General features: G+C 38.6%; 1 protein-coding gene across 1 annotated transcript in view; it reads left to right on the top strand.

Annotated features, from left to right (window-relative positions):
* The window catches only part of PLA2R1 (phospholipase A2 receptor 1), a 35,562-nt gene extending 19,535 nt beyond the window's left edge, over positions 1-16,027 (top strand). Inside the window, exons 12-30 of the mRNA XM_015869157.2 lie at positions 286-488; positions 778-923; positions 1,420-1,504; positions 2,312-2,444; positions 2,857-2,892; positions 3,367-3,524; positions 4,736-4,800; positions 5,161-5,264; positions 6,251-6,393; positions 7,098-7,215; positions 7,897-8,027; positions 8,579-8,723; positions 9,565-9,803; positions 10,340-10,508; positions 11,161-11,301; positions 11,678-11,794; positions 12,176-12,352; positions 12,992-13,021; positions 13,238-16,027. Coding sequence (XP_015724643.1) covers positions 286-488; positions 778-923; positions 1,420-1,504; positions 2,312-2,444; positions 2,857-2,892; positions 3,367-3,524; positions 4,736-4,800; positions 5,161-5,264; positions 6,251-6,393; positions 7,098-7,215; positions 7,897-8,027; positions 8,579-8,723; positions 9,565-9,803; positions 10,340-10,508; positions 11,161-11,301; positions 11,678-11,794; positions 12,176-12,352; positions 12,992-13,021; positions 13,238-13,452 — 2,555 coding nt within the window. The 3' untranslated portion in view covers positions 13,453-16,027. The remainder of the gene's footprint in view (positions 1-285; positions 489-777; positions 924-1,419; positions 1,505-2,311; positions 2,445-2,856; positions 2,893-3,366; positions 3,525-4,735; positions 4,801-5,160; positions 5,265-6,250; positions 6,394-7,097; positions 7,216-7,896; positions 8,028-8,578; positions 8,724-9,564; positions 9,804-10,339; positions 10,509-11,160; positions 11,302-11,677; positions 11,795-12,175; positions 12,353-12,991; positions 13,022-13,237) is intronic.
* The last annotated feature ends 6,860 nt before the right edge of the window (positions 16,028-22,887 follow it).

The following is a 22,887-nucleotide window of genomic DNA, read 5'->3' as shown; positions in this document are numbered from 1 at the left end:
TCTTTCACTAACTGCTTCTAAGTTTTTCCTCTACATTTGTTACTTTACCACTGCAGTTCACAAAATACTGTTTTAAATCACGTTTTCCTTTCTGTGTTTTCTGAAAGGAATCTTATGTTGTGTTTCATTCTATGTGCTCATGTCAGCCAAAACATGTTTACAACCTGATCGCTGACTGCGGGATTTGATACCTTTGTAACCTCATGAAGATTTTACCTTGCACTCACTTCACCAAAAATTAACAAAATTCAGATGTTTTATTCACTGCTTGTTTCCATGCTTTAGGTCATTCTGGAGGATGCGTGGCAGTGCGAGGGCAGGACCCTGTTGGTTACTGGGAGGTAAAAAGCTGTAAGAACTTCAAAGCAATGTCATTGTGCAGGCAAAAAATTAGTTCTTACGAAGAACCCGAACTTACTTTTCAAAGACATTTGAGTTCTTGCTACTTTGGATGGGAGTCAGAAGGCAATCTACTCAACTGCTACAAGGTAACTGGCAAATGTGCTTTAAATTTTTCAGGTTCTAAATTGTTTTAGGAGTACACTGTTCCTGAACTATATAACTAAAGCATTGTCTTGTACTTAGCAAACAAAAATTGTTATCATCCTTTAATGGCATTTTAAAGTGAATGAATTTCTTAAGTCTTGAACCAAAACTATGCTTGAAATATAAACTTTATTGTAGGAAGAACTGTGATATTTAGTTTTTATGGGCTTTTGAATCAATTTTGCTCTCCAAAATCAACCACATTTGTGGCAGTTGTTTATTTTATTGCAGATATTTCACAGAGAGAAAGTTCTGATGAAAAGAACATGGAGTGAAGCTGAAACATTATGCCAAGATTTTGGAGCACACCTTGCCAGTTTTTCCCATGTCTATGAAGAGACTTTTTTAAACAATTTATTATATTCAATTTTTGACAGGTAAATAGGCTTTAGTAACATTAACAATGGTTATCTTAAGCATATTAATCTGTACAAATAACCTATGATCTAGGGAATGTTCTTTAATAGCTTCTGAGGAAGACTACTATTGACTAATGTGAACTTAGAAACAGGTGACAAGAAGTGTAATAGCAATACTGTAATGTGTCTCTTTTTGAAGATGATCTTTGCAGTAGGCGTCAAATGATTCTTAATGTCAGTGATGTTCTTACGAGTTTAACATTCCCTGTTGAATTGGAGGTTGCAATTTGAATCCCATTTTAAACAAGTTCCTCTAAAAAAGATAACATTTTAATAACAAAATGAGTTTACTGCAAGAGAGCTAGAATGTTAATAAATGTATTACAATATGATATAATGAGTTAAAAAAGGAGTATGTGTGTTTGCACTACTTAAATATAATTTATGAAATAGATGAGGAAAGAGTTTATTAATGAAAGTGTTTGTTTAAAGTATTTATCTGTTTCTATCACAGGACAGAAGAAAGACAGTTCTGGATTGGATTTAATAAAAGAAACCCATTTTCTGGAGGGACATGGCAGTGGTCTGACAGAACACCTGTAAGTACCTGTATACTGTGTATTTCGGAAGCCTCTCAAGTTTAAGTTCCCAAAAATAAGCCGTGTGAACAGATAAATGGTGGCCAGCTAAGCTTTGGTTTGTAGGGCTTTTTTTTTTCCCACACTCACATACTTCAGTTAAATGGAGTGACTGTTACAGTAATATTAGTGTTACATTATTTTTAGAGCCACCTGTACAAAAGAACTGCAGAACTGTGGAAGGAATTTGGTAGGATTATAAGGTCTTGTGGATTTGTGCTTCCCTGAAAAGCGTGTTGTGATTAGTCCAAGATGTGTCACACTGCATTTTAAAAGTTTCTGAACAAGCATGTGTTTTTTGGATTATACAAAAGGATCAGTTTTTAAACTGTAATTGGCTTTCGGTCTTTAGAAACAATGCCAGCTCTGCCATCGTTATTTAAGTAATTGCAGAATGCAAGTGAAAAGTCCAGTCATGCAAGGTGCTGAACCAAAGCAAAGGCTGTTAGGCTTGGACAATCACTGCTAATCATGAAAAAAAAAAAAAAAAACGGTTTAGATTGTATTGCTATACACTATTTTTTACAAAGATGGAGTCTAATAAAAGATAGGGAATTGAACAAGACATTACAAAAACATGATTATGGAGCCTATTTTTAGGATTTTACCACTATAATTTAGGTGTTCCATTAGTTTCCTGGTCTGGAAATTATTTTCCATGTTCTTATCGTACATGTACCTTCATACACTTCCTTTTTCTCCGTAATGGGATTTTGGAATGCTTAATCTTGAATTGTTGGTGAGAGATTACAACTATGCTGTTTTCAGGTTGTAGCTTCATTTCTGGAGAGCGAGTATGTTGAAGATGACTCAAGAAACTGTGGTGTATTCAAAGTAAATAGAACAGTTTTTCCAGCACACTGCAATGAAAAGCGTGAATGGATATGCAAAATACCAAAAGGTGAAACCTTAATTAACTTACATTGCTCTATCTTGTAACTCAGAAGAGACAAGAAAAAATGCCTGAGGGACTGCCAATGGTTTTCTGTGTGAAATCATGGCAAAATCGTGTTTCTGTTGGGGTTTGTTGGCCAGATACCAGGGCTGATCTGTGCAGACAGGTGGCAATGCGCAGCTATGATTAGCAACAAATTAGACGTTAACCAAAGTTCTCATTTATGGAAGTTGCTAAAAATGTTTAGTATGTATGGCCATTTTATTTTATTCCATGTTTAACTTTTTTTTTTCTCCCTCTGGATGAAAATAGCAACATTCTTCATGATTTTGATTAAATTCTCACCGTGTCAGGAAAGCAATTTGGGAGCAATATCTCTTCTCAGTTCCTAATCTAATATCTTCATTTATTTTTGTAGGTGTTAAACCAAAGAATCCAGATTGGTACATAGCTGGTATGTAAGCTTTATTTTTCACATCTTGAAATACTGAGATGTATAATTCAATGTATAAAAATAAAATAACTAAAATATTACAAAGTGCAACACTGTGTAAACTTGTTGGTGAACAGAATCTGCCACTCTTGTTTAGAAACACCGAAACATACAGTACTGGTTGTGTTAGGTCAAGGAATGTTGCCACTAGTAGGCGCAGGAATTCGGTGTCCACTCAGTTGCACTGAAATTGCCTTTGTATTTACCAGCTCTAGGCAACCCTGCTAATACAGTAACATGGGATATAATGTAAAGCTGAAGTTTACTTGGTTCTCTGTTTGCTGTCATAATTTGATATCTCAAATATAGTTCTGCCACTAGTTGTGGAATATCGTGCTGTGCCAAGTAGCTGGAAGCGGGCCATGTGTGTTGCAAGGAATGCGAATTGCACTGAGGTTCTACACCCACATAAATCTGTCTCTTCCCGTCTTCCAGAACTGCCATGGTCATACTACCAAGGAGCAGAGTATCTTTTTCATGTGAATCCTACAGACTGGGACACCTATGAGTTCATTTGTGCCTGGCTTCGTAGTGAAATGGCAACAATAAATTCTGCTGAAGAACAAGCATTTATTGAAAATAGAATTAAGAAGGTAATGAATTAGAATGCTTCTTTAAAGTCATATTTACTAACAGGAGATATTTCAAAAGCAGATTTGTAACGGAAGCAGTGGATATTGTAGCATTTGCTGGTGAGATAGCCAAGTTTACTCTATTTGCATTTTACAGTATGACATATTGAGCTATTTTATAGCCTGCTGCCTTCCCCAGTATAACCAGGTATGTCCATAAATGCTTCTGATTTCCTATGGAATCAGGAGTAAGGGTGATCATCAGCAGTCTGGAAGTGATTTGTACATGTTATTAGAGATCTTGATAAAGATTTCTTCATGTAGAATTTAAAATTATATTTTTCACACTATTTATTTAAGGATTGTAATGGATAGACTGAGTGCTATGATTAGAAAACCAAATTCAGGGACTAGATCATACCACACCAGACAGCTTTTCCTAGACTATTATTCGTCAGAAATATATGTATTCTGAATTTGGTATTGCCACGTATACTGATAGCTGTCAAAATCCTGACTCTAAGGACTGCGTGGCTGCAATTCCATTCTTTCTGAAGGAAAAATTAATGCTTCTAAATAATGGTGTAGCGTTTACAATGTCCTGCATGTCTGAACCTTTTTTTTCCTTTGCCCAAATTGTGGTTGTTGAGAGAAGTTTGTTCATGGTTTAAATAGTTGTCATGTCAGTGACTGTTTGAATGACAATTTTTCTGTGAATTATCCATAATAATTTGCCTTTTAGGACTGGAAGTCTAGAATTTTCATGATCGTAACAATCATTTTGAAAACCATCTCAATCATATGAGCTGTAAGAAGTAATATAAATAGTATAGAAAATGTTCTGGAAACATTAAAACCAGTATCATTTCAATACTAAGAGGAAGTATTTGTGCTTTGTAATTGTAATGTTTATTTTTCTTAGTTCTGGCCTTAATTCTGGTCATTGCCAGGCCAGATATGCTGTCAATGTTTACAGCCTAATTTTACAGAATGTACATCAGCAATCCAGTGGAAAATGGAGGCTGTATTGTGTTTTGCTTACATGCTTGCTGAAGTCAGGAGGGAGTAGTCACGTAAATTAAGACAGGTGGGATTTAGCACATGTTTTCCATTGGTAATCAGAGGAGATGCTATTCATCTGAATATGAGCAGAGCCTGTTCTTTCAGAGCCGGTTAATGTTTAACTGTTGTCGCCCTCTTATCAAAGCGTATGGTAAAACATTTTTTTGTAGCTGTCGGATAGTGATGTTCACTGGTGGATTGGATTGCATGCAGAAAACATCAGCAGTGAATTTCGGTAAGAGTGTGCTTCAGCTGCTCTGATTTGTACTTGGCACATCTTGTTTACAAGCTGCCACTCAGTTTGACGGGCTAAAACTGTTTGATGACTGAGTTGGATATTCAAAAGACAACTTTGGCTCTCATATAAATACCATTCAGAATATGTTACCCTTCATTTGTTTCTATGAAAGGGGTACAAAAGATTTAAGCCAAAGACATGACTATCAACATGTTGATTGTTTGGTTGTTTGTTGTAATAGTCAGTTGAAAAATGGGCACTTTCTACTCTGTATCCAATTAAAAACTTTTAACAGGGTCTGTGTTGTTAGATTACAACAGGGAAAAGTGTAACTATACTCTCAACGTTTCTGTGCAGCTGGAAGGATGAATCACTGATAACATATCAGAATTGGAATGAAGGCAGAGATCGATATCTGCATAAACCAGGCAAAAGATGTGGCTTCATCTCATCACAAACAGGTTTATTCTATATTTCTTCTTGTTGCAGGAGTAGTGAAATATTTGTTATTGGCCAAAGGAGCTTGTATGTTTTCAAGTGCTTTGTAGAAGCATGCAGTCTGTATTACAGTCCTCTTATGTGGTTATAGATTGTATAACTACTTTTATGGTTGAGCAAAGATAAAGATATCACGAGTTTCTTCAAAAAGCAGACAATAGGACTTAGAAGTATATTAACAGTTCAGCATTTTACTGTCAAAATATAAATATTTCAGTGATATCGAATCTTTAGTCTTTCTTAAGCATCTATTCTGTGGCACAGAAAAAAAAAGTTAATGTATTCCTGGTTTTCACAGTCACTTTTCCTGTAACCAAACGAGCCATATGGAATGAGCAGCAATTTTTCCTCCATTCAAGAACTGTTTTTATATCATTAAACAACTTTAAACACTCGAGTTTCTATTTTATTTTTAATCCCATATAGCCAATCTGCTGAGGGATTTTGGGTAGCATGTTTTGTTATCTGATGGTGCTAGCCTCTATATCATCACAAAGATTTCTTTTTTGCTACTGTTATTGAAAGATACGTATGTATATAGTGCTGCTGGTTTCAGTGGTTTTTGCCATTTCTCAGTCTCTATTTTCTGAAGATCTGTGGCTTGTACAATAAGGTAAACATGTCGGGTTTCTTGGAATATCCAACTTAGGATTTGTGAGGAGAGATTTTTAAGAAGTTGCACTCTTTTGTTGCGCTTTTAGTTAGTATCATGTAAAACAAAGAGCCTCCCCCTACCCCATCGCTCACCAACAGAGGTGATCTGATCAACAGGTGGAGTGCTTTGTGTTCTGCTGAAATATGTGCATATCTTACTCAATGGATAAAGTGGACACTTCTCTTTAAATAACTGAGCTAGCTAAGAAAAAGTCCTTTTCTGTTTTCAATATTTAGTTGAGATGTGTTTATTTTCTTTTTTCATTTATTTTATTATTATTATTACTTCACATAGGACGCTGGGATGATGAAAACTGTACTGTTTCTCTTCCCTGTATTTGTAAACGTAAAAATGCTTGGAAAATAGAGAAAGAGATTCCAAAAGACCAGAACCCACAAGGAATGTGTCCCAAGGGCTGGCTACACTTCGGATTTAAAGTAAAACACTTTTTCCTGCTGCTTAATTATTCAAAATAAATCCTATTATTACAATAATAATAATCATCATCATTTTTAAAAATGACTTTATAAAGATTATTTGATATTTGAAGGTTTTCTTCCTTTCTGAAAGCAAGGACTTTATGAATAGTGATGTATTGATAGTAGCTTTGTACAGTGAAGTTGCCTGAATAAGGTGTTAATGTTTTACTTTAGCTCCAGGAAATGCATGCTTATTTATGCAAAAGCCACCTAGGCTTTTTGATAGCAAATGCACAAACATGTTGATTCTGTGCTCTCTCTCTTCTTTGACACTTTTACAATTTTAAGACTTTTTTTTTTTGGTCTATAACCAGAACTCTAGCCCTTTGGTGTACTCAGCAGTTCCTTAATTTCTGCCTAAAAATATAGTTTCAGATGGTGTTCATCCAAGATAATTATACACCAAAATCTATTTGTGATTGAAGGTTGAAAGACAACTATTTCACCAGACTGCTCTTAAATACTTGCGTTCCTTAATGGCAACTTTCCCTGAAGTGAGCAGGTATATCCCAGCATTAAAATGCAGTCAACTACAAAGATAAATTTGAACCAAGTGGCATAGCCTAAAGCTGTGGGTCCAACACCCTAATTAATTGGTAAAGCTTTTAAGAAGAAGGGAAAACAAAGCAAGCCTCCTATTATTTATTTATTTTTCCAAACAGTGCTTTTTGATACAAATTCCAAAGGATCCAGAGCACCTGAAGAGCTGGTATGCTGCGCAGACGTTCTGCAGTAGATACGATGGGTCCCTCGCTTCCCTTGAAGATGAACTGGAACAAGGTAGTATGCCAAAAATATTTTTAAATACATAAGATTTCATCTTTGAAGAAATGTTTAATAATAGATACAGGTTTAGGGGGAAAAGTCATGCAGATTCCACTTGGGGTACACTGCTATAAACAAATCAGTAAATCTGTTTCTTTCCCGCTTTCCAAAAATATAAAGAACAAAACACCAGGCTGTTGCCAAAACAATCTCGTTTTTATATTTGTAACGTATATGTGTGTTATATGTTATATATATGTTATAATGTGATCTATAGAGTAGCCTGGCTAATAACATCAGAAGTGTGAGCACATTCAGGAATGTTTGTAATCTCTACACATAAAAACCTGAGTTTGGTTTTCATACGTTTGTAAGGCCTATTTCAGGTGGGTGGAATCTCATTGGCTATTCTATTTGAGTGCCCCAGCTTAAGTTGTTCAAGCTACTGTTGCAGATTCTTGGAGGGTTCCTTACTAGGCTGGATACTTACCCAATTGGAGTTAATCATCTTTACTGAGTTTATGTCTCAATGTCCGTGAAACGCTTTTCACATTCTTGCTTTCTAGTAAGTAGGTAAAGCTACTGGTTGACAATTCATTTCTTTCGGTGCTTCAGTGTGTTGGAAGAGACTTCAGCTATCTGTAACTGGTTACCAAATAAGTAAGCTTGATACTTTGCTCCTGTTTCATTTTCCAGCTTTCATAACAATGAATCTATTTGGTCGCAAAACTAGTGTTTGGATAGCTTTCCAGGGTGATGATTATGAAAAATGGATGAATGAAAATCCTCCAAGGTATTCCAACTGGTCTCCAATTGAAGCAGTGCATGTAAGTATTTCCAGGGGCTTTAAGGACACTGAGAAATTGTTTTATCCATAACATTCATGATTGCCAAGATGACAAGGCCTAACTTGCTATAGCAACTTAGTTTTCTCTTAATTTTTGCAACTTCAGACAACTGTGAACACAGCTTTATGGGTATAGCCAGTGGTTTCCAAAAAGGCACTATCTAGGTATTATTTTATTCAATACACAGCTATAGTAATATCTTCTGAAGTTCCCATTTAAGTTATATGGTTGACATCCTATACTGGATTTGAGCAGAGTAGTATTACTAATTCCACATTTAGTATACTGTATTTAACTTGATATGTTTGTCAGTATTTTAGTTAACATTTTCATTTGTTCAGTGCGTGTTTGCGACGTTTTTTCAATGAGGCCATTATTCCAAATGGTATTTATGGGAACATTCATTGTTCTACCTAACAATTTGTAACAGTGCCTTTCAGCTAATTATTACTCTACATTTAACGTAATAATTATGCCTTGTTTTACATGGTGTCTTTAGCAATTAATGTAAGGTTTTGTGTTGATTACAGAGGCCACGTTATAACAGTGTCTACGTTGAAGAACAAGTTCCACTTTGTACACTGGTATCAAATAACCCAAATTTTTATTTTACGGGAAAATGGTACTTAGAAAACTGTGAGAAAAATTATGGGTTTGTCTGCCAAAAAAGGCAGGGTAAGCATTCAGCCTGGTTTCCTTCTGTTCTCATTTGTTCTCTTGCTGAATTCACTTTATTTTTATCTAGAAGGAGCTTATTATAGGTGTCTATAATACCAGGAGCTAAAAAGATTTTTATAGGCAATTTTACTTTGCTGTTTCAGCGGACTAGTTTTATACTGTTTAATAAATCAATAGTGGTGATGTAGAAGTAATTTCTCAAAAAATCTTTTGCTGTTAAATTTAGTTCTTAACTTTGAGCTTTCTGTTGCATATCTCAGAGATGTAGAGATTGCATTTCATATTGTCTGCCCTTGCAAGCAGAATAACAGCATGAAATTACAAAAGTCAAAACTGAAGTTTGTTTTGTTGGAAATATTCTATTGTTGGATTTGCAATCTCAGATCAGGCAAGACTTTAGAAGTTGCGTTTCTGTGAACAGACAATTGGCAGATCGGGTGTAGGTTGGCTTTCCTTCTCAGGCTTTTCCAGTTCTGGACATGACATATGGTGATAAGCATGTTACCAAAATGGGCTGTATGGACTTGGTGGTGGTTTTATGTAGCACAGCTTTATCTGCTACCTCATTGTTCAGGTCCCTGTTTAAGGATGCAGTAGTTCCTGCTGCTCTGTCCTGGAGGCTCAACAGAGTAAATAGAATGAACCAGCAAGCTTTGGGCTGCGCTTACGTAGCTCTTGCAAACTACAGCCATGTTTGACATCACTTAATGTGAAGCACAACTGTGGGGAAAGCGGGAGGAAACTGTCTGTGTAGAATAAATGAAGCTGTTTTTCAACTATCTTTAAATTGTCTGTTTGAAAAATTAAAATAAATAAATCTGCTCTTTGTTTCCAACAGACACAACTGGGCATATCGTAAATGCATCTGAAATGTACCCTGTGCCAGATACTTTACAGTATGCAAACAGAACATATACCCTGATACGTGGGAATTTTACGTGGTCTGCAGCTTTAAAAACCTGCATGGCAAATGGAGCTGAGCTGGTCAGCATTGCAGATCAGTACCACCAATCTTTCCTCACAGTCATTGTGAATCGGCTGGGATACAACCACTGGATCGGGCTGTTCACTGCAGATGTGCGTAATGGGTTCACTATCTGTGAATACTATACTGCAAATTAGTTTTCTTTCAGCAGCGAACTATGAGCTGCTGTGTTGCTGAGCAGAGGTCACAGGAAGTTCCTTTTTGGAAATGAAACCCCCACTTGAGCCTTTTATCAGTCCCCTTACCATAATTTGCAGCATGATACATAAATGTAATGAGAGCTAGTTTGGTGCAGCAAGGATTGAAAAATGAAAGCCATAGAGAATACTTAAAAACAAAAAAAACCTATGAAAATAAAATCTCCCCTATTGTCAGCATTGAAATGAAGTTTCAATTTGAGCTGCTTTATGGCCCAAGTAATCACTTACACTCAATGATCTGGATATTCAGCTACCATACAAAACAGCAGGTAAGGTGAGGTGTAGTTTGTGTTCTCCTAGAAATAAGTTGAGAGAATCTTTTGAAGCTGGCCAGCACTGAGGGCAAGGCAAAAGAAATTCTGATTAAGATGCCGCTGGAAAGGAAAGTATGACAGTGAACAGAAATAATTTAAAACTTGTTTTGGCAGAATGGGCTTAATTTTGAGTGGTCGGATGGGACTAGATCCTTGTTTACCTACTGGGAAGATGATGAGTCCCAGGCTTTGGGCAGCTGCGTTTATATGGATACCTCGGGGCACTGGAAGAGTGCAAGCTGTGAACAACTTCAGCCAGGAGCAGTCTGTCATGTGCCACCCAGTAAGTCAATTAGGTTCTGTATTACATCTTTGCAGCTGCAAATGTGTGTAGTGATAGTGGCAGTATATGAAGGAAAAAGGTCTGAGGTTAAGCAATGATGATGTTTCATTCAAAATTATATCTCCTATTGGTAAAGCCTTTTTTTTTTTCCCCATAAAGTATTGGCTATTGGGTCTAGTCTTTGTGAAAATGGAAAGAACTTCCCTAAGAGGCTCTTGGCACAATATGTTGCATTTTGGAGAGGCTGAGTGCTGCATTCTGATGGGAATCTCTCCTCTTCCTCTGTGTCCTGGTATTTGGCATTTATCCTTGCGGCTTAGTGGAGAGAAGCCCTGCAGCCCCTGGAAATCCCCAGCCCTTAGGAGATGCTGGGCAGCTACAAGTGTTCATATGATGCATCTCTCCCTGTGCTCATCACTGTTAGATAAATATCTCGATAGCACTGTTGCAAGCCTGCAAGTTTTTTCTTCTGAAATAAAACCAGCTTTGCAGTTCTAATACAAATATATACAGCCAATAAATTTTCTCTTTGAAAAATAGAGACATAATGAAATAATATGCTTATTAGCATTATTCCAAAACAACGTGTGGAATGTTATATTAATGTGTATGTTGTTGTGCCAATAAAGCTGTGCTGTTGTTTCTATCGCAGAGAAGAAACTCATTGTGTATAACGGCTTATGTTCAGAAAAAAATGTTCCCTGGGTCAAATTCAAAACCAGTTGCTACAGCTTTAACACCGTTCTGCAGGGCACAAGTTTTGATACCGCATACGAAGTTTGCAGAAATCAAGGTAAGAGATTGTCTGATAGCTACAATATGTAACTCTTCTAGTTCAGGAAATCAATACTAGAGCTCAGTAAGCCAACTATGAAATTGAAGGCAAACATGGTTCTTTCTATTTGTAAATACGGATTTCTGGAGTAAGATATAAAATGTGTTTATTCCCTTGCAAACTTGTTTTAAAACCAAGTGAGAAACCAAGTGAGTATCAGCCTGAACGTTTTCACATTAGTTGCAAGTTTAGTAGCTGTTAAATCACACGAGCAGGCTTCTCAACTTTTTTGGTCAAGATCCTCCACGCCAACTCTTTGGAAATGTAGTGCTACATTTGAATGATGTGAGCTGTTTGAAAGAAAAAAAAAAAAAAAATGATGTTTAATCTGCAGGATCTGATCTTCTCACTATTGAAGATGAAGATGAAAGTGCCTTCATTCTGGAGGAGTTGCACAGTTTTGGCTATTCAGTGAAAACAGTTTGGCTGAACATCCTGCGTATTTCAGACAGTAAGTTTTGAGTGGAAGAGAACTGAGTGTAAGAATCTAGGATTTCTTGTTCTGTTTATAATGCTGACATAACCACCTTACAAAACACTGCTGCTTCTTGAGAATCTTGTTTTCACTGTTTATTACTTGTTTACAAAGCAGTAAAAAGCTGTGATCATTGCTAAGATTCTGAATAGTCACTATGTACCCATAATTATTGTTAAATAACATCTACAGGCTGTGTCTTCAACAGAGAAAGGAATATAGTAGCCAAACAGTATATTAGCCTGATATTGCTTTTGTACAGTATTGTGTACATGTGTGTGGAAGTGAGTTCAACTGAAACAGATGATTATCAAAACATGATGACATTTTATAGTGATTTATAACTTCTGCCCTTAGATGAAACAGTCTCCTGGCTTGATGGTTCTCCCTTAAATTATTCTAACTGGGGCATCAGGGAGCCTGAATTTGATCATCTCAAAGGGAATTTCTGTATCAGCCTGAGGACTGCGGATGGTGTATGGCAAATATCTCCATGCAGAGAAATAAAGGGATTTGTATGTAAAAAGGATGCAGGTATGTGCTTCCACTGAAGGAATTGATCGTGTTCTCATAACCGTTGTTTTATATTTTCTTTATTGCTCACTTACTTTCTCTTAGTTTTCATTTAAATAGTCTTTTTGCTTCCTATTAGAGAAAATACCTGTGAAAAACAAGCCAGCCAGGGTAGCCTTCTGAGGAACCTGGTCATCATTTTTGTTAGTGCATGCTGTAACAAACTTTCTCTTGTGCATGTGAGCAGAGCCCTTGGCATAGGCAGTTCCAGTGAGCAGTGAGAAAATATGCTCACAAGGGAGCGGAAGTGTTCTGAGAGTTTGCTTAAAGTGCCAGAATCACTGCTGGACCCAATAGCTAAGTTCATCCTCCACTGCATGCTTCTGCTTATGCATTTGTACTTTCTGCAGTGGGTAAATGCTTAAATTCCACTGAATTTAAGAGATTTTATGCATGTAACTGGCTAGATCACATTTTACTTGGACTGTTGTAATCCTGTTGACATGTATAAAGTTCAACGAAGAACAGATGGCTCTTACATTTCTGGGGTAGATTGTCTTCTGAGTATTAGTGATACACTGAATACACGTACTCAGTGTATATACATATACTTTGTTAGTACTGTGGATAATTTTCTGACAGTTTTGGGTTCTATTTCAGATCTTGTTACAGCAGAATCCTCTGAAAAACGTAAGTTTTCTTTACCTTCTAAATTCATGTATAGGGAGCAATAACATGTTTTGAGGTGATACTTTGTGAGGTCACGTTTAACAGTGGTAAGAAGTTTAACTTAAAATGCATGGTATATAGAGAGTAATGATGTTTTATGTTTTATGAGCATCTACATTTTTGCACTTAAAAGTTATAAGTGCATTTGCATAATAAGTCTGTGCTTTTCCCTTTCAGCATCATACCCTGGACTTGCTGCTGTGGCTGTTCTCGTAACATTGGTGATGCTGGCTGCCATTTCCATTTTTTTGTGGTGCCTATACAAGCAGAACAACAGATTCTTCAGCAGAATACTGTGGGTCAGAAACGTCTATTTTCCACAGCTTAGTTCTGATGTTCCTGCTCTGGAAGAAAGTATTCTTATTTCCGATTTTGAGAGAGATGACAATTAATCAGTGGGGAGAGCCAAGCAGTCTTGCATTCTGTGTTAAATTCCATGTCCTGCAGTGTTTTTGTTTTTGTGAGCCAGTTGCAGCCTAAAACCAGCTCATCCTCTTAGCTGGTGGTGAGGATGCCTGCATGGAGTTGGAAGAGTGGAGAGAGCAGCGAAGCAGCAGCTGCTCTTTCCCTCCTTGTGAATTTGTTGCAGCAAAGTTTCTGAAAGGTTTTCATAGCGAGCAGTGAGGAGCTGAGCACCGGACACACCTGCTCTCACAGGCACCAGACCCAGGCTTCCTTGGTGACAGAGGGTCTGTGCTCCCTTCTCAGGTGACTCAGGGCACGTGCTTCTGGAGGAGTCTTTGCACTCTGGTTGTAGCACGCAGGGGCTGCTGCACTTGGACCTCTTATGCTTTGTAGCAGAATGTGGTGATGATGCACAGATCCATGGGGAAATTGGCTTCTTTGGGAAAAGCTGCAAACTAAAAATGTTCCAACACCGCAAATCTCAAACCACTCACCTGGAGCAGTCATGTCCATGCCCCTGAGCAAAGGACATTTGTGTGCAGCTTCTTCCCTTGGGAATGTTTGGGCCTCTGCTTTTGTTTTCATATCAAAAAAGCTGCTCATGAGCCAGTGTTAAATCTTGTCCTTGAATTTAGGAACTATGAGACTTACTACAAGGATTATGGAGTAGTTCTCTCTAATACCTATTCCATCCATAGAATGTACTTTTCATACAGTGGTTTCTTAGCAGGTGGGTTTCCAAGTTTGCTGAGTTGAAGTTGCTTTTTATTGGGAGTTTCAGTGTTACCATGATGGCTAGTTTACATTATAAAATACCTTAGGCTTGAGATACAGTAGCATATGGATGTTGTCACCCTGAAGTTAATATATTCAGTAGAGATACTTCTGGTGTACTTCTAGAGAACATTGTTCTCTCTCCCCTTGGTTGTTTCAGAAACTGTATCTCATCTGCTTCTTTCAAAGACACTTTGGAGCAGTATCTGTTTGAAGGAAAACGTTACTATAAATCTTGTTAAAGTTACAGTAATAAATTGCTTTACTGTTCACTTGTGGTGTAACTTCAAGCAGTGTTTATGTATGTTCTTCTGAGACCCTGCTCTCTACACATAAGGATGATGATACATGAAAGAGTCAAACCTGCAGCTGATGAAGGGCGCTGCCCTCCCTCGTCCAAGTCCTGTAATCCCATGTAACATACCCTCAGCCACGTTGCACTTTTACTGGTCATATCAAGATGCTAATGGAGGACTCATCTTTCACTGGTCAGTTGTTCCCCTGACTAATAGCTGTACAAGACCCACAGATTCAGGTCACAGTGCTCCACGGTGGATGAATTCTCTGGGTTCCCACCACTCTACTCAACCCTCCAGCTACTTCTGTGAAAATATCAAAACCTTTTATGGAGGACTTAAAATTGTTATCTCTATTGTAGAGAGGAAAGAAACAAGCAAATTGTTGATAGTGAGTTATCCGAGTATGGAATTATTGTGCCATCAGTCATCTCTAAAAGCTGCTGTGAAGGGCTGTGCTTGTTGTCAGGTTGGTTGGTTTGTTTGTTATGGGATGACTCATTCTAAAAACCTTGCAGGAGTCCTAAAATGGAGGCACATTTGTGAAAATTCAGCAAGCAGCCAAGGCTAAATGCGATGTTGTGGGGGTTTTTGTGCACATACAGGGGAACGTGTGACTTCTTTCCAGTTAGATTTCATGTAACCAGTTGTTTAGACGTGACTTAAAAATTCCTTTTCATGTCATTATTATGTATAAGATTGTATTTTTCATAATTATCTAGTACCTAGAATATTTCTATGCTGGTTTACAGGGTACAGAAATGTGGTCGAAGAGACTGCAGATGCATATTACCAGTATATAACAAAAAATACACAAATGTGACCAACTCTCCCTTCCCTATGAGAATTTCACCTGTTTAGATTTCAGCTGGAGGAGCCTAAATGACCATCTCCCATTCATCACATTCACTGACAAGAGTACATGCTGCCTTTTGGCAGCAGAGTGACTTGAAGGATGCTTTTTGCTTGCAAAATTGTGAAATGTTTGGTCTCAGAGGACGTGCATTTATCAGGCTATTATGCTATTACGTAGTTATGCATATGCTGTCACATCTTGATGTTGGTAATGAAGGTGTACATATATATATATATATATATGTATATATATATATTTTTTGAATATATATATATTCAAAAAACCTGACATGGATACTTTATCAATTTTTCTTGAAGTGTATTGTAATCATTTTAATATATTCAAAGGGCAGCTGTATAATAAATAACACCAGCCTCAGAATAGAGATGGTTGATTAACACTGACTGTGATGTAGGTGATCTTGGATTTAAGGAACAGTATTTCAAGCAGTATTTTCTTCATACGCTGAAACTGATCTCAGGAAATGGTGTCGTAAGTGTTTATTTTAAAAGTCTTTTGTCACTTCACTTTTCTAATTGCAGGTGTTATTCACTTAGGGATGTAATTGCTAATTGCTTCCTATTCCTTTTTCTAAATATAAGAAAAATCTTACAGAGAGAACCATCACTCACAGGAGTAATGTCCTTGGGATGTGATTATTTGTATCACTGCAGAGTTTCAAGATGCAGTTGGACATGGTGCTAGGCACTCTCATCCAGGCTTCCTTTTGGCAGGGGGGTTGAACTTGATCTCTGGAGGTCCCTTCCAACCCCTGAGATTCTGTGATTCTTGTGAAAGGCTGAACCTGATGGCCTTTGAGGCCTCTTCCACCTGGGCTGTTCTATGATTCTATGAATTTTTACTTTACTTTCCATTTGTTTTTCCATAACCCAAGATTTCCTATCCCACTCCTGGTCAGAGTACTCGGTGTCTATGCTTTTCATGAGTGGCTGTGATAGTGTCAGACTGTGTTATTTCAACTAGAAAATTAAAGCGTGAATAATAACTTTTTGGGCTGCAGTTTTTCTTCTGCCAGCTTTAGTAGTGTCTTCCAGCAGCAGTTCCCAGGCTTTGCCCCAGGTTGCGGTGGTAGGAGAGGGACAGCTTGCACCAGGTCCCTTCCAGCTGCTACACAGCACTCCTCCCTCCTCCTTCCCCAGCTTTTACATGTATGCGCGTGCTTCTGTGTCTGGCTCACGATGAGAGACCATGAGGCTGCTTTAGATTTGTGCACCTCAGTCCAGAGGGGAGTGTAGGGAAGAAATGCTTTTTTGTACTGTGTGCAACTTAACCTGCTCTGGTTCCCTGGGCACCACTGCATAAATTTCCACAACCCCCCCCTGCATTTTTCTTCCATCATGCTGCCCCTCTTTTAGTACAGTAACAGGCATCCTCAGTCTCTTTTAATAACAGAACCACTGTAATGAAATCGTGGCATACCCTTCCTACAGACCATTTATATATAAGCAGGCTTTTTTGATGAAAAGCCAAATTGCACATATTTGGCAACTATGTTCAGTATCCTCAGTTCTGAAAAGGAAAAAAAAAAAAAAAAAAAAAAAGCCACAAAAACCAAATAGAAACCCCCACCTCCTTGATGAGCTCTAATAATATTTCCTTTGGGTAATCAGTGCAATGTTGATTTTAAAACCCCGAGGATCGGTGCTGACCTCTCACGATCTGATGCAGTCCTTGAGGAAGTCGCTGGCAGGAGCCGTTTGCTGTGCTGACGTGGTTTGAGTTAATTGAGCTTTGTGCTCGGAAGCACAATCCCAGCCTGGCCAGTAGATGGTGCACACGGAGCTGACAAAATGACAAAGTGAGCCCTTCACAAGACACTGGGATCTGTTATGGATCCTCCTGAAGTTTAGTTAAATGCGCAGCAAAATTCCTGAGTTTCAACCTTCTGCAGGTGTCAGCATCCCTTAAACCTTCCTGCTGCATTACGAAGCTGTCTTATGATGGTTTCTCAAAGCCTGTTGTCCAAATGTATTGAAATTCTGTATGTTGTTAAGAGCTGCCGATCTCTTTCTATATCCATTATCTCTTGCAGGATGACTGTGATTTGGATTCTGATCTTGGAAGCTGGAGTGCTTAAAGGTAGTGCCATGGTAATTTATAACCTGATTCTGAACTGCAGTCATTTCTGAAAGCAATAGTAAGAAGAAGGTAATAGTAAGAATTCTGCTGCTGTTTCCTTTCTTCCCAATGGTTATTTTTTGTTTGTTGGGTTGTTGCTCTTTTCTCAAACTCAACCAACAAGACAACTCTCCGTTCTGATTCTTGGAAATAAATGATGCAGACCATATTTTTAGCAGAATGACAGCTAACCTTGTAGATACAAGATAAATAAAGTTAATGCATAGCTGGCTGAAAGTTACATTCCTCTGCATGCCAGCAGAGGAAAATGGGGAAAACTTTCTCTGAATCATTTTTTCAGATGACTGGGTACATTTTTGGATCCTTCTTACATGGATCTTCATCTTAAGAAATTAGAAGGTTCTAACCGTGCTATACAAAAAAAGAAGTCTTTATTTTTTTTTTCTGTATTTTGTCCTTTAGTGTACACTGAAAATTATCCCACAGAACTATATATTCAGGCCATTTGTTTTCTTTCCCGAAGTGTGATCTTAAACCTTTGAACCCGGTAATAACCTGATTAAATCTGCTCTGCCAGTTCCTCCTGCCATAAACCCTGTGTGCATTGCAGCTGAGAAGCTCCATGAAAGCCCTTGGTGGGAGATGAAAGCAGGCATGCACAGAGCTGAGGAGGGGAAGGACTGACTCTTACCTCGTCAGCAGCTTTGTGTTGTGTGGCTTCACTGATGCTTGATGTGGGACTGCATCCCAGAGCTTGATGCTTCGTTCAGGTGTGTAAGCACGATCCCTAATGCTACGTGCTGCTCATGAGCTTGGGGATGTAAAAACTCACACAAAATAAAATAACATTCCCAGTTATATATGGCTTAATTTGTTACAGTCCTGTCACAGGCTGCAAATAATTCTGCTTTAGCTGCATTTGTTTCCCTTGGGAAGTTTTTGCTGATGCTTGCATGCTTACATATTACCTACCTTAAATCTGACACCTACCATTTTACATGACCTAACATTGTACTTTGCAGTATGTAAAATTCCCAAGCATGAGAAAGATTCTTTTTGGAAAGGCCTGAGAGAAGGTAACATTGCTGCTGCATGTTGCATCCTGGGGGGTCATTAAGAGGCAAACTGGATTACTTTAAAAATTATTTCAAAAGCAAATACTGAAGATGGAGCTCTGCACATGGCGTTGCAACTATAAAATCTGTCAGGTGCCTTGCAGTTAAAGGGGAAGACGCAGTAGAGCATCCTGCAGGCTTTCCATCTGGAGAGAACAAATTAGTAGAGTTCTTTCTGATACCTTAGCTTCTGTTCTCTTAAAATATGTGTGGAATAAATAGCAGAGAGGCTGTTTTCCCCATACAGTGCCCAAAGTGGCTGCTCAGGCATTGCCTTTGTCACCATGCACTGCTGGGGTGTCCAGTCCAGAGGCACAGCCCTCAGAACTGCAGGCCATTGGGTATGGCAAGAGGAGGACGTGGTGTGGCTCTGTTCCCCTGTCCTGTGGCTTCCATGGCCTTCCAGAGTGTGTCTAGTTGACGATTTGGATTTTACTGGCTTTTGTGTCTAAATCTGCTTTGTTCTTAGGAAGAGATTAGGGCGGACATTCAGACTCAGCTGCATTTATGGGTTGCTCTTCCACTTGGCCTGGTGTGACTCCAAGCCCAGTGTGTGGAGATGGGAGAGAAAGAGCTGACGCCTGGTGAAAGCAGAAGCATTAGGGGAAAAGGAATCAGTTATTGCCGCTAGTTGGGAGGACAGCTAGAGCAACCAGTTGGAAGCATCGCAGGAGGTATGAGAGAACCACGAAGAGAGCTGGGCTGTGCAACTCACCAGAGCAGTAGGAGCAAGTTACCAAAGCACTGTGCGCTGCTAAATTTGATAACTGTTGTTTGGAAATAAACAAATCCATGACTGCTGCTGGGGAGTAGATTCAGAACTCTGCTGGATGTCCCTTTCAGCTCAGTTGGGGTAAAATGAGTAATTCTCATCTGAAAATACTAGTGTGTGTGACTGCGGATTCCTCATCCCACTTCCTTCTAGCCAGAGTTTAGGATTTCCAAGGACGCAAACTTTATACAGCTGGGGCATGGGGAACACCTCTGGTTAAATCTGTGGTTTGCTTCAGGATAGAAAGGGCCAGTTCTGAAATGAGTGCAGCTGAATCATCCCCCTGATCTACTACAGCAGCTGCTTTGGGCCAAGCACCCAGCCTGCCCAGGGAACCCAAAGTCCATATGTAGGATGGAGGAAGTGAGTGGCTTTTCGCTTACTAGAAGTGAATGACTTAATAAAGCAAAAGCCTGCAACCAGTAAATGAAGAGCATGTAAATAAAGAGATTTGTGCAAACAATAAACTTTTTTTCCTTTTGGCTTTTGTTTCTTTTACTTTGTTTTGATTTGTTTTGTGTTCCCAGATTAATCACAGACCCAGGAGACGAGATGCCTGATGGTCAGCGTAACAGTACTGAAAAATAAAAGATGACCCATGTGTCAGCCCCCAAAGCCAGAAAGGTAAGAGAAACCCTCCAGAGCCTTAACTCTACTCAAAGGTTTTCTGCCTCAGTCCAGAGTCAAAGAAAATAAATGGAAAGCTGAAAAAGGCTGGAGCTCCTGCTCAGAGTGTGCTCTCACAAAGATAAGGACACCCACAACAGGCACAGGGCTTAATCTAAGGTGCACAGCGCTGTGTCAGTGCTTATGCTTATTATTTTTATGATCGCATCCTAAAGCAATGGCTCTTTTGATCCATGTTAGCTGCTGCTGCTTGGGGAAAGAAAAATAAAGCTCACATAGAAAATAACAAAATTTTCTGGCTGGAGGCCAAAACTTCACAAGAGAAGGCTGAGGCCTGATGTGTTTTGTTTAAGGTCTTTGTTTCTGATAGATTCAGGAGGATGACGGCACTTCGAACAAAGCCAGCTGGGGGAGTCAGTTCGTTAAGTATTAACCCTCTGAGGAGTAGATTGAAGTGTGCATAAGAAGCGTTCTGATATAGCATCAAAAGCAGCATAGATCTCTCCTGGGAAGAAATACTGTGGCTTGTATTTATACTGGAAAAGGTGGAGACAATCTGTTGTATATGTGACAGAATTCCTCAAGATGGGTAACTATTCAGAACTCATTTTCTCCCTGTAGTATGCCTTTGCAGTCCCAACACTGAAATAAGCCTAATGTTCAGGAATTGCTTTAGGGAATTAGTAGATGTTATGCATTTAGCACGATACAAATAGCAGAGGTGAAAAAAGATTGTTGTGAGACTACTGGACACGTTGTAATAACGCAAAGTGGGATTTCACGGGTGTAAACGGGGGGAGGACCATTGAACTCTATATTCCGCTTTAGAAAATGTTATTCTGAAAGTATTGTGGTAAATATCCGGATACCTAATGTAAAAAAGATTTTAAAAAGAAAAGTTTCAAGAAAACCCACCAAGCAAACAACAAAAGAACCACCTTCTTGGGTAAGTGACTGTATAGCACGTGCAGGTGTTGTACAAACAGAGTGAAGGAAGAGTTAAACACGGGCACTAGAACAAAGTGCAGTGCAGCTTTGTGTTTAACTTGTGGCCAGTCTTAGCTATAACTATAACACAAAAAGGATGCATTAAAAATGATTTTGAAAATAAATATCCTGCCTCAAAAACAAAGATGGGATCAGGAAAGAAATTTAGAAGCAACTTGCACTTTTTGCTTGTCTTGTTGCAGATCTTTCCCTCCTTGATGCAGCTGACAGGATGTCAGCTCCTAGCAAGCTAATGCCAAAACAGGTGTAACAGAATGTGTAATTGTTTAAAACTAACTGCTCACGTGGGACGATGAACTGGTTTTTGTTTTGTTCCCCGTAATTCAGTGTGTTGTCATTTTAGGAATCAGATTGATAGGGAAAGGTCTCGTTATTGCTAGGCAAGCTGCTTAAAGCTGAATTGCTTAACAATTATTTTAATATCAGAGATGTGCGTATTTTTGACTTGCTAATGCTGTAGGTGGTATTACAGGCTTAGTGAAAGTACTAGCCAGCAGGCAATAATGGGGATCAGCAGCGTGCCTCCTGAGCTTGTCCATTATTTGGAACTCTAGTTGCTTTGCTGAAACTTGTCTGTGTGTGCATTGACAGCTATTAACAAATGATGAAATGAAGTAATTATAAAGCGTGCCCTTTCCATAATGCTGCTACCAGGACTGATTTAAATTGCAGCTGGTTATGTAAAGTGGACACTTAGAGTATTTTTATTTGAAAGAGTTAAGCTCAGGTTTTTCAGAGTGATCAAGAATGAGGTTCTTAGTATGTTACCGTATGCTTCAAGATCAAAGGAGAAACGCACACATTTTAACGTGAGTTAATGCACAGCGACCCAACCCTCACTCCTGCTGGTAAGGTGCCAGTTGTGTGAGATGCCTTAGGTTGCGGGTCCCGCTGCAAAAAAACAACCAACCAACCAAATCAGGTGGAATTTTGGACATGTGTGGACATGCGTTGCTTAGGCAGCTAAAATAGCAGTAACAAACATGTGGCCAAATGACAGCAGAGCAAGTCCTCGACTCCAAGAATCAAACTGCAGAATCAGCGTTTTATTATTAGTGGAAAAACCCCTTTGCAGAAGCAGTTTGAAGTACCTCATTCCATCACTATTTAGGTGCTTCTAAGGACAGAGAGATGCACATTGTGCCAAAAAAATAGTTGGTAGATTTAATATCCAGAGTTATTTTTTCAAACTAAATTTGATGAAGTTTTGTTCTCAGTCCAAGATAATAGCAGTAAAAGGAAGGTGCTAAAATTCAGTGTAATGAAATGGATGAAGTAGCTGTATTTTCAGTTAGATATTGGGTTAAAGCATGAGATTACTTTCCAATGCCTGTTGCATTATAGCATTGTTATGGTGTTATAGTGAGGCATTAAAACCTTTCAAAATCCATTATATTGTTTATTAAAAAACGAGATGAAGTCAACTTCAATTTAAAATGATCTCTAGCACTGGCCATGCTTTATGCTGTGTCCAATGATTTCGTTTAAACACAGTTCCCTAGAGGAATAAAATATACTCTCAAACTTTACTAACTTTTGCTTTTAAAGTCAAGATTCTTGGCTTGCCTTTTGCTCGTTCCTACTTTACAGTGTCTGTCATGTCCTCTCTTGCAGTTCTCATGGCTACAAGAGCAGAACGTGGAACTAAATGTTAAAGATGAATGCTGAGTTTAACCAATACAAATACTGTTGCCTTAAGGACTCACTTCTGAAGGCAGCGGTTGGATCATTCTGTTTTGGAGGTAGGATGAGAATTATGTTTAATATCCACACCCGAGTAAAAAAAAATAAAAACAATATACTTCTAACACTTTGTCTTTCTAAAGACTTCAGATTGTCAGATCAAGTGCTAAGTGCAAGGGGAGCATAGTCTA

Source organism: Coturnix japonica, chromosome 7 (genome assembly GCF_001577835.2).
Source record: "Coturnix japonica isolate 7356 chromosome 7, Coturnix japonica 2.1, whole genome shotgun sequence".
Classification (NCBI taxonomy): Eukaryota; Metazoa; Chordata; class Aves; order Galliformes; family Phasianidae; genus Coturnix; species Coturnix japonica.
The sequence above is the reverse complement of the archived record's forward strand: the minus strand, read 5'-3'. Positions and strand labels throughout refer to the sequence as shown.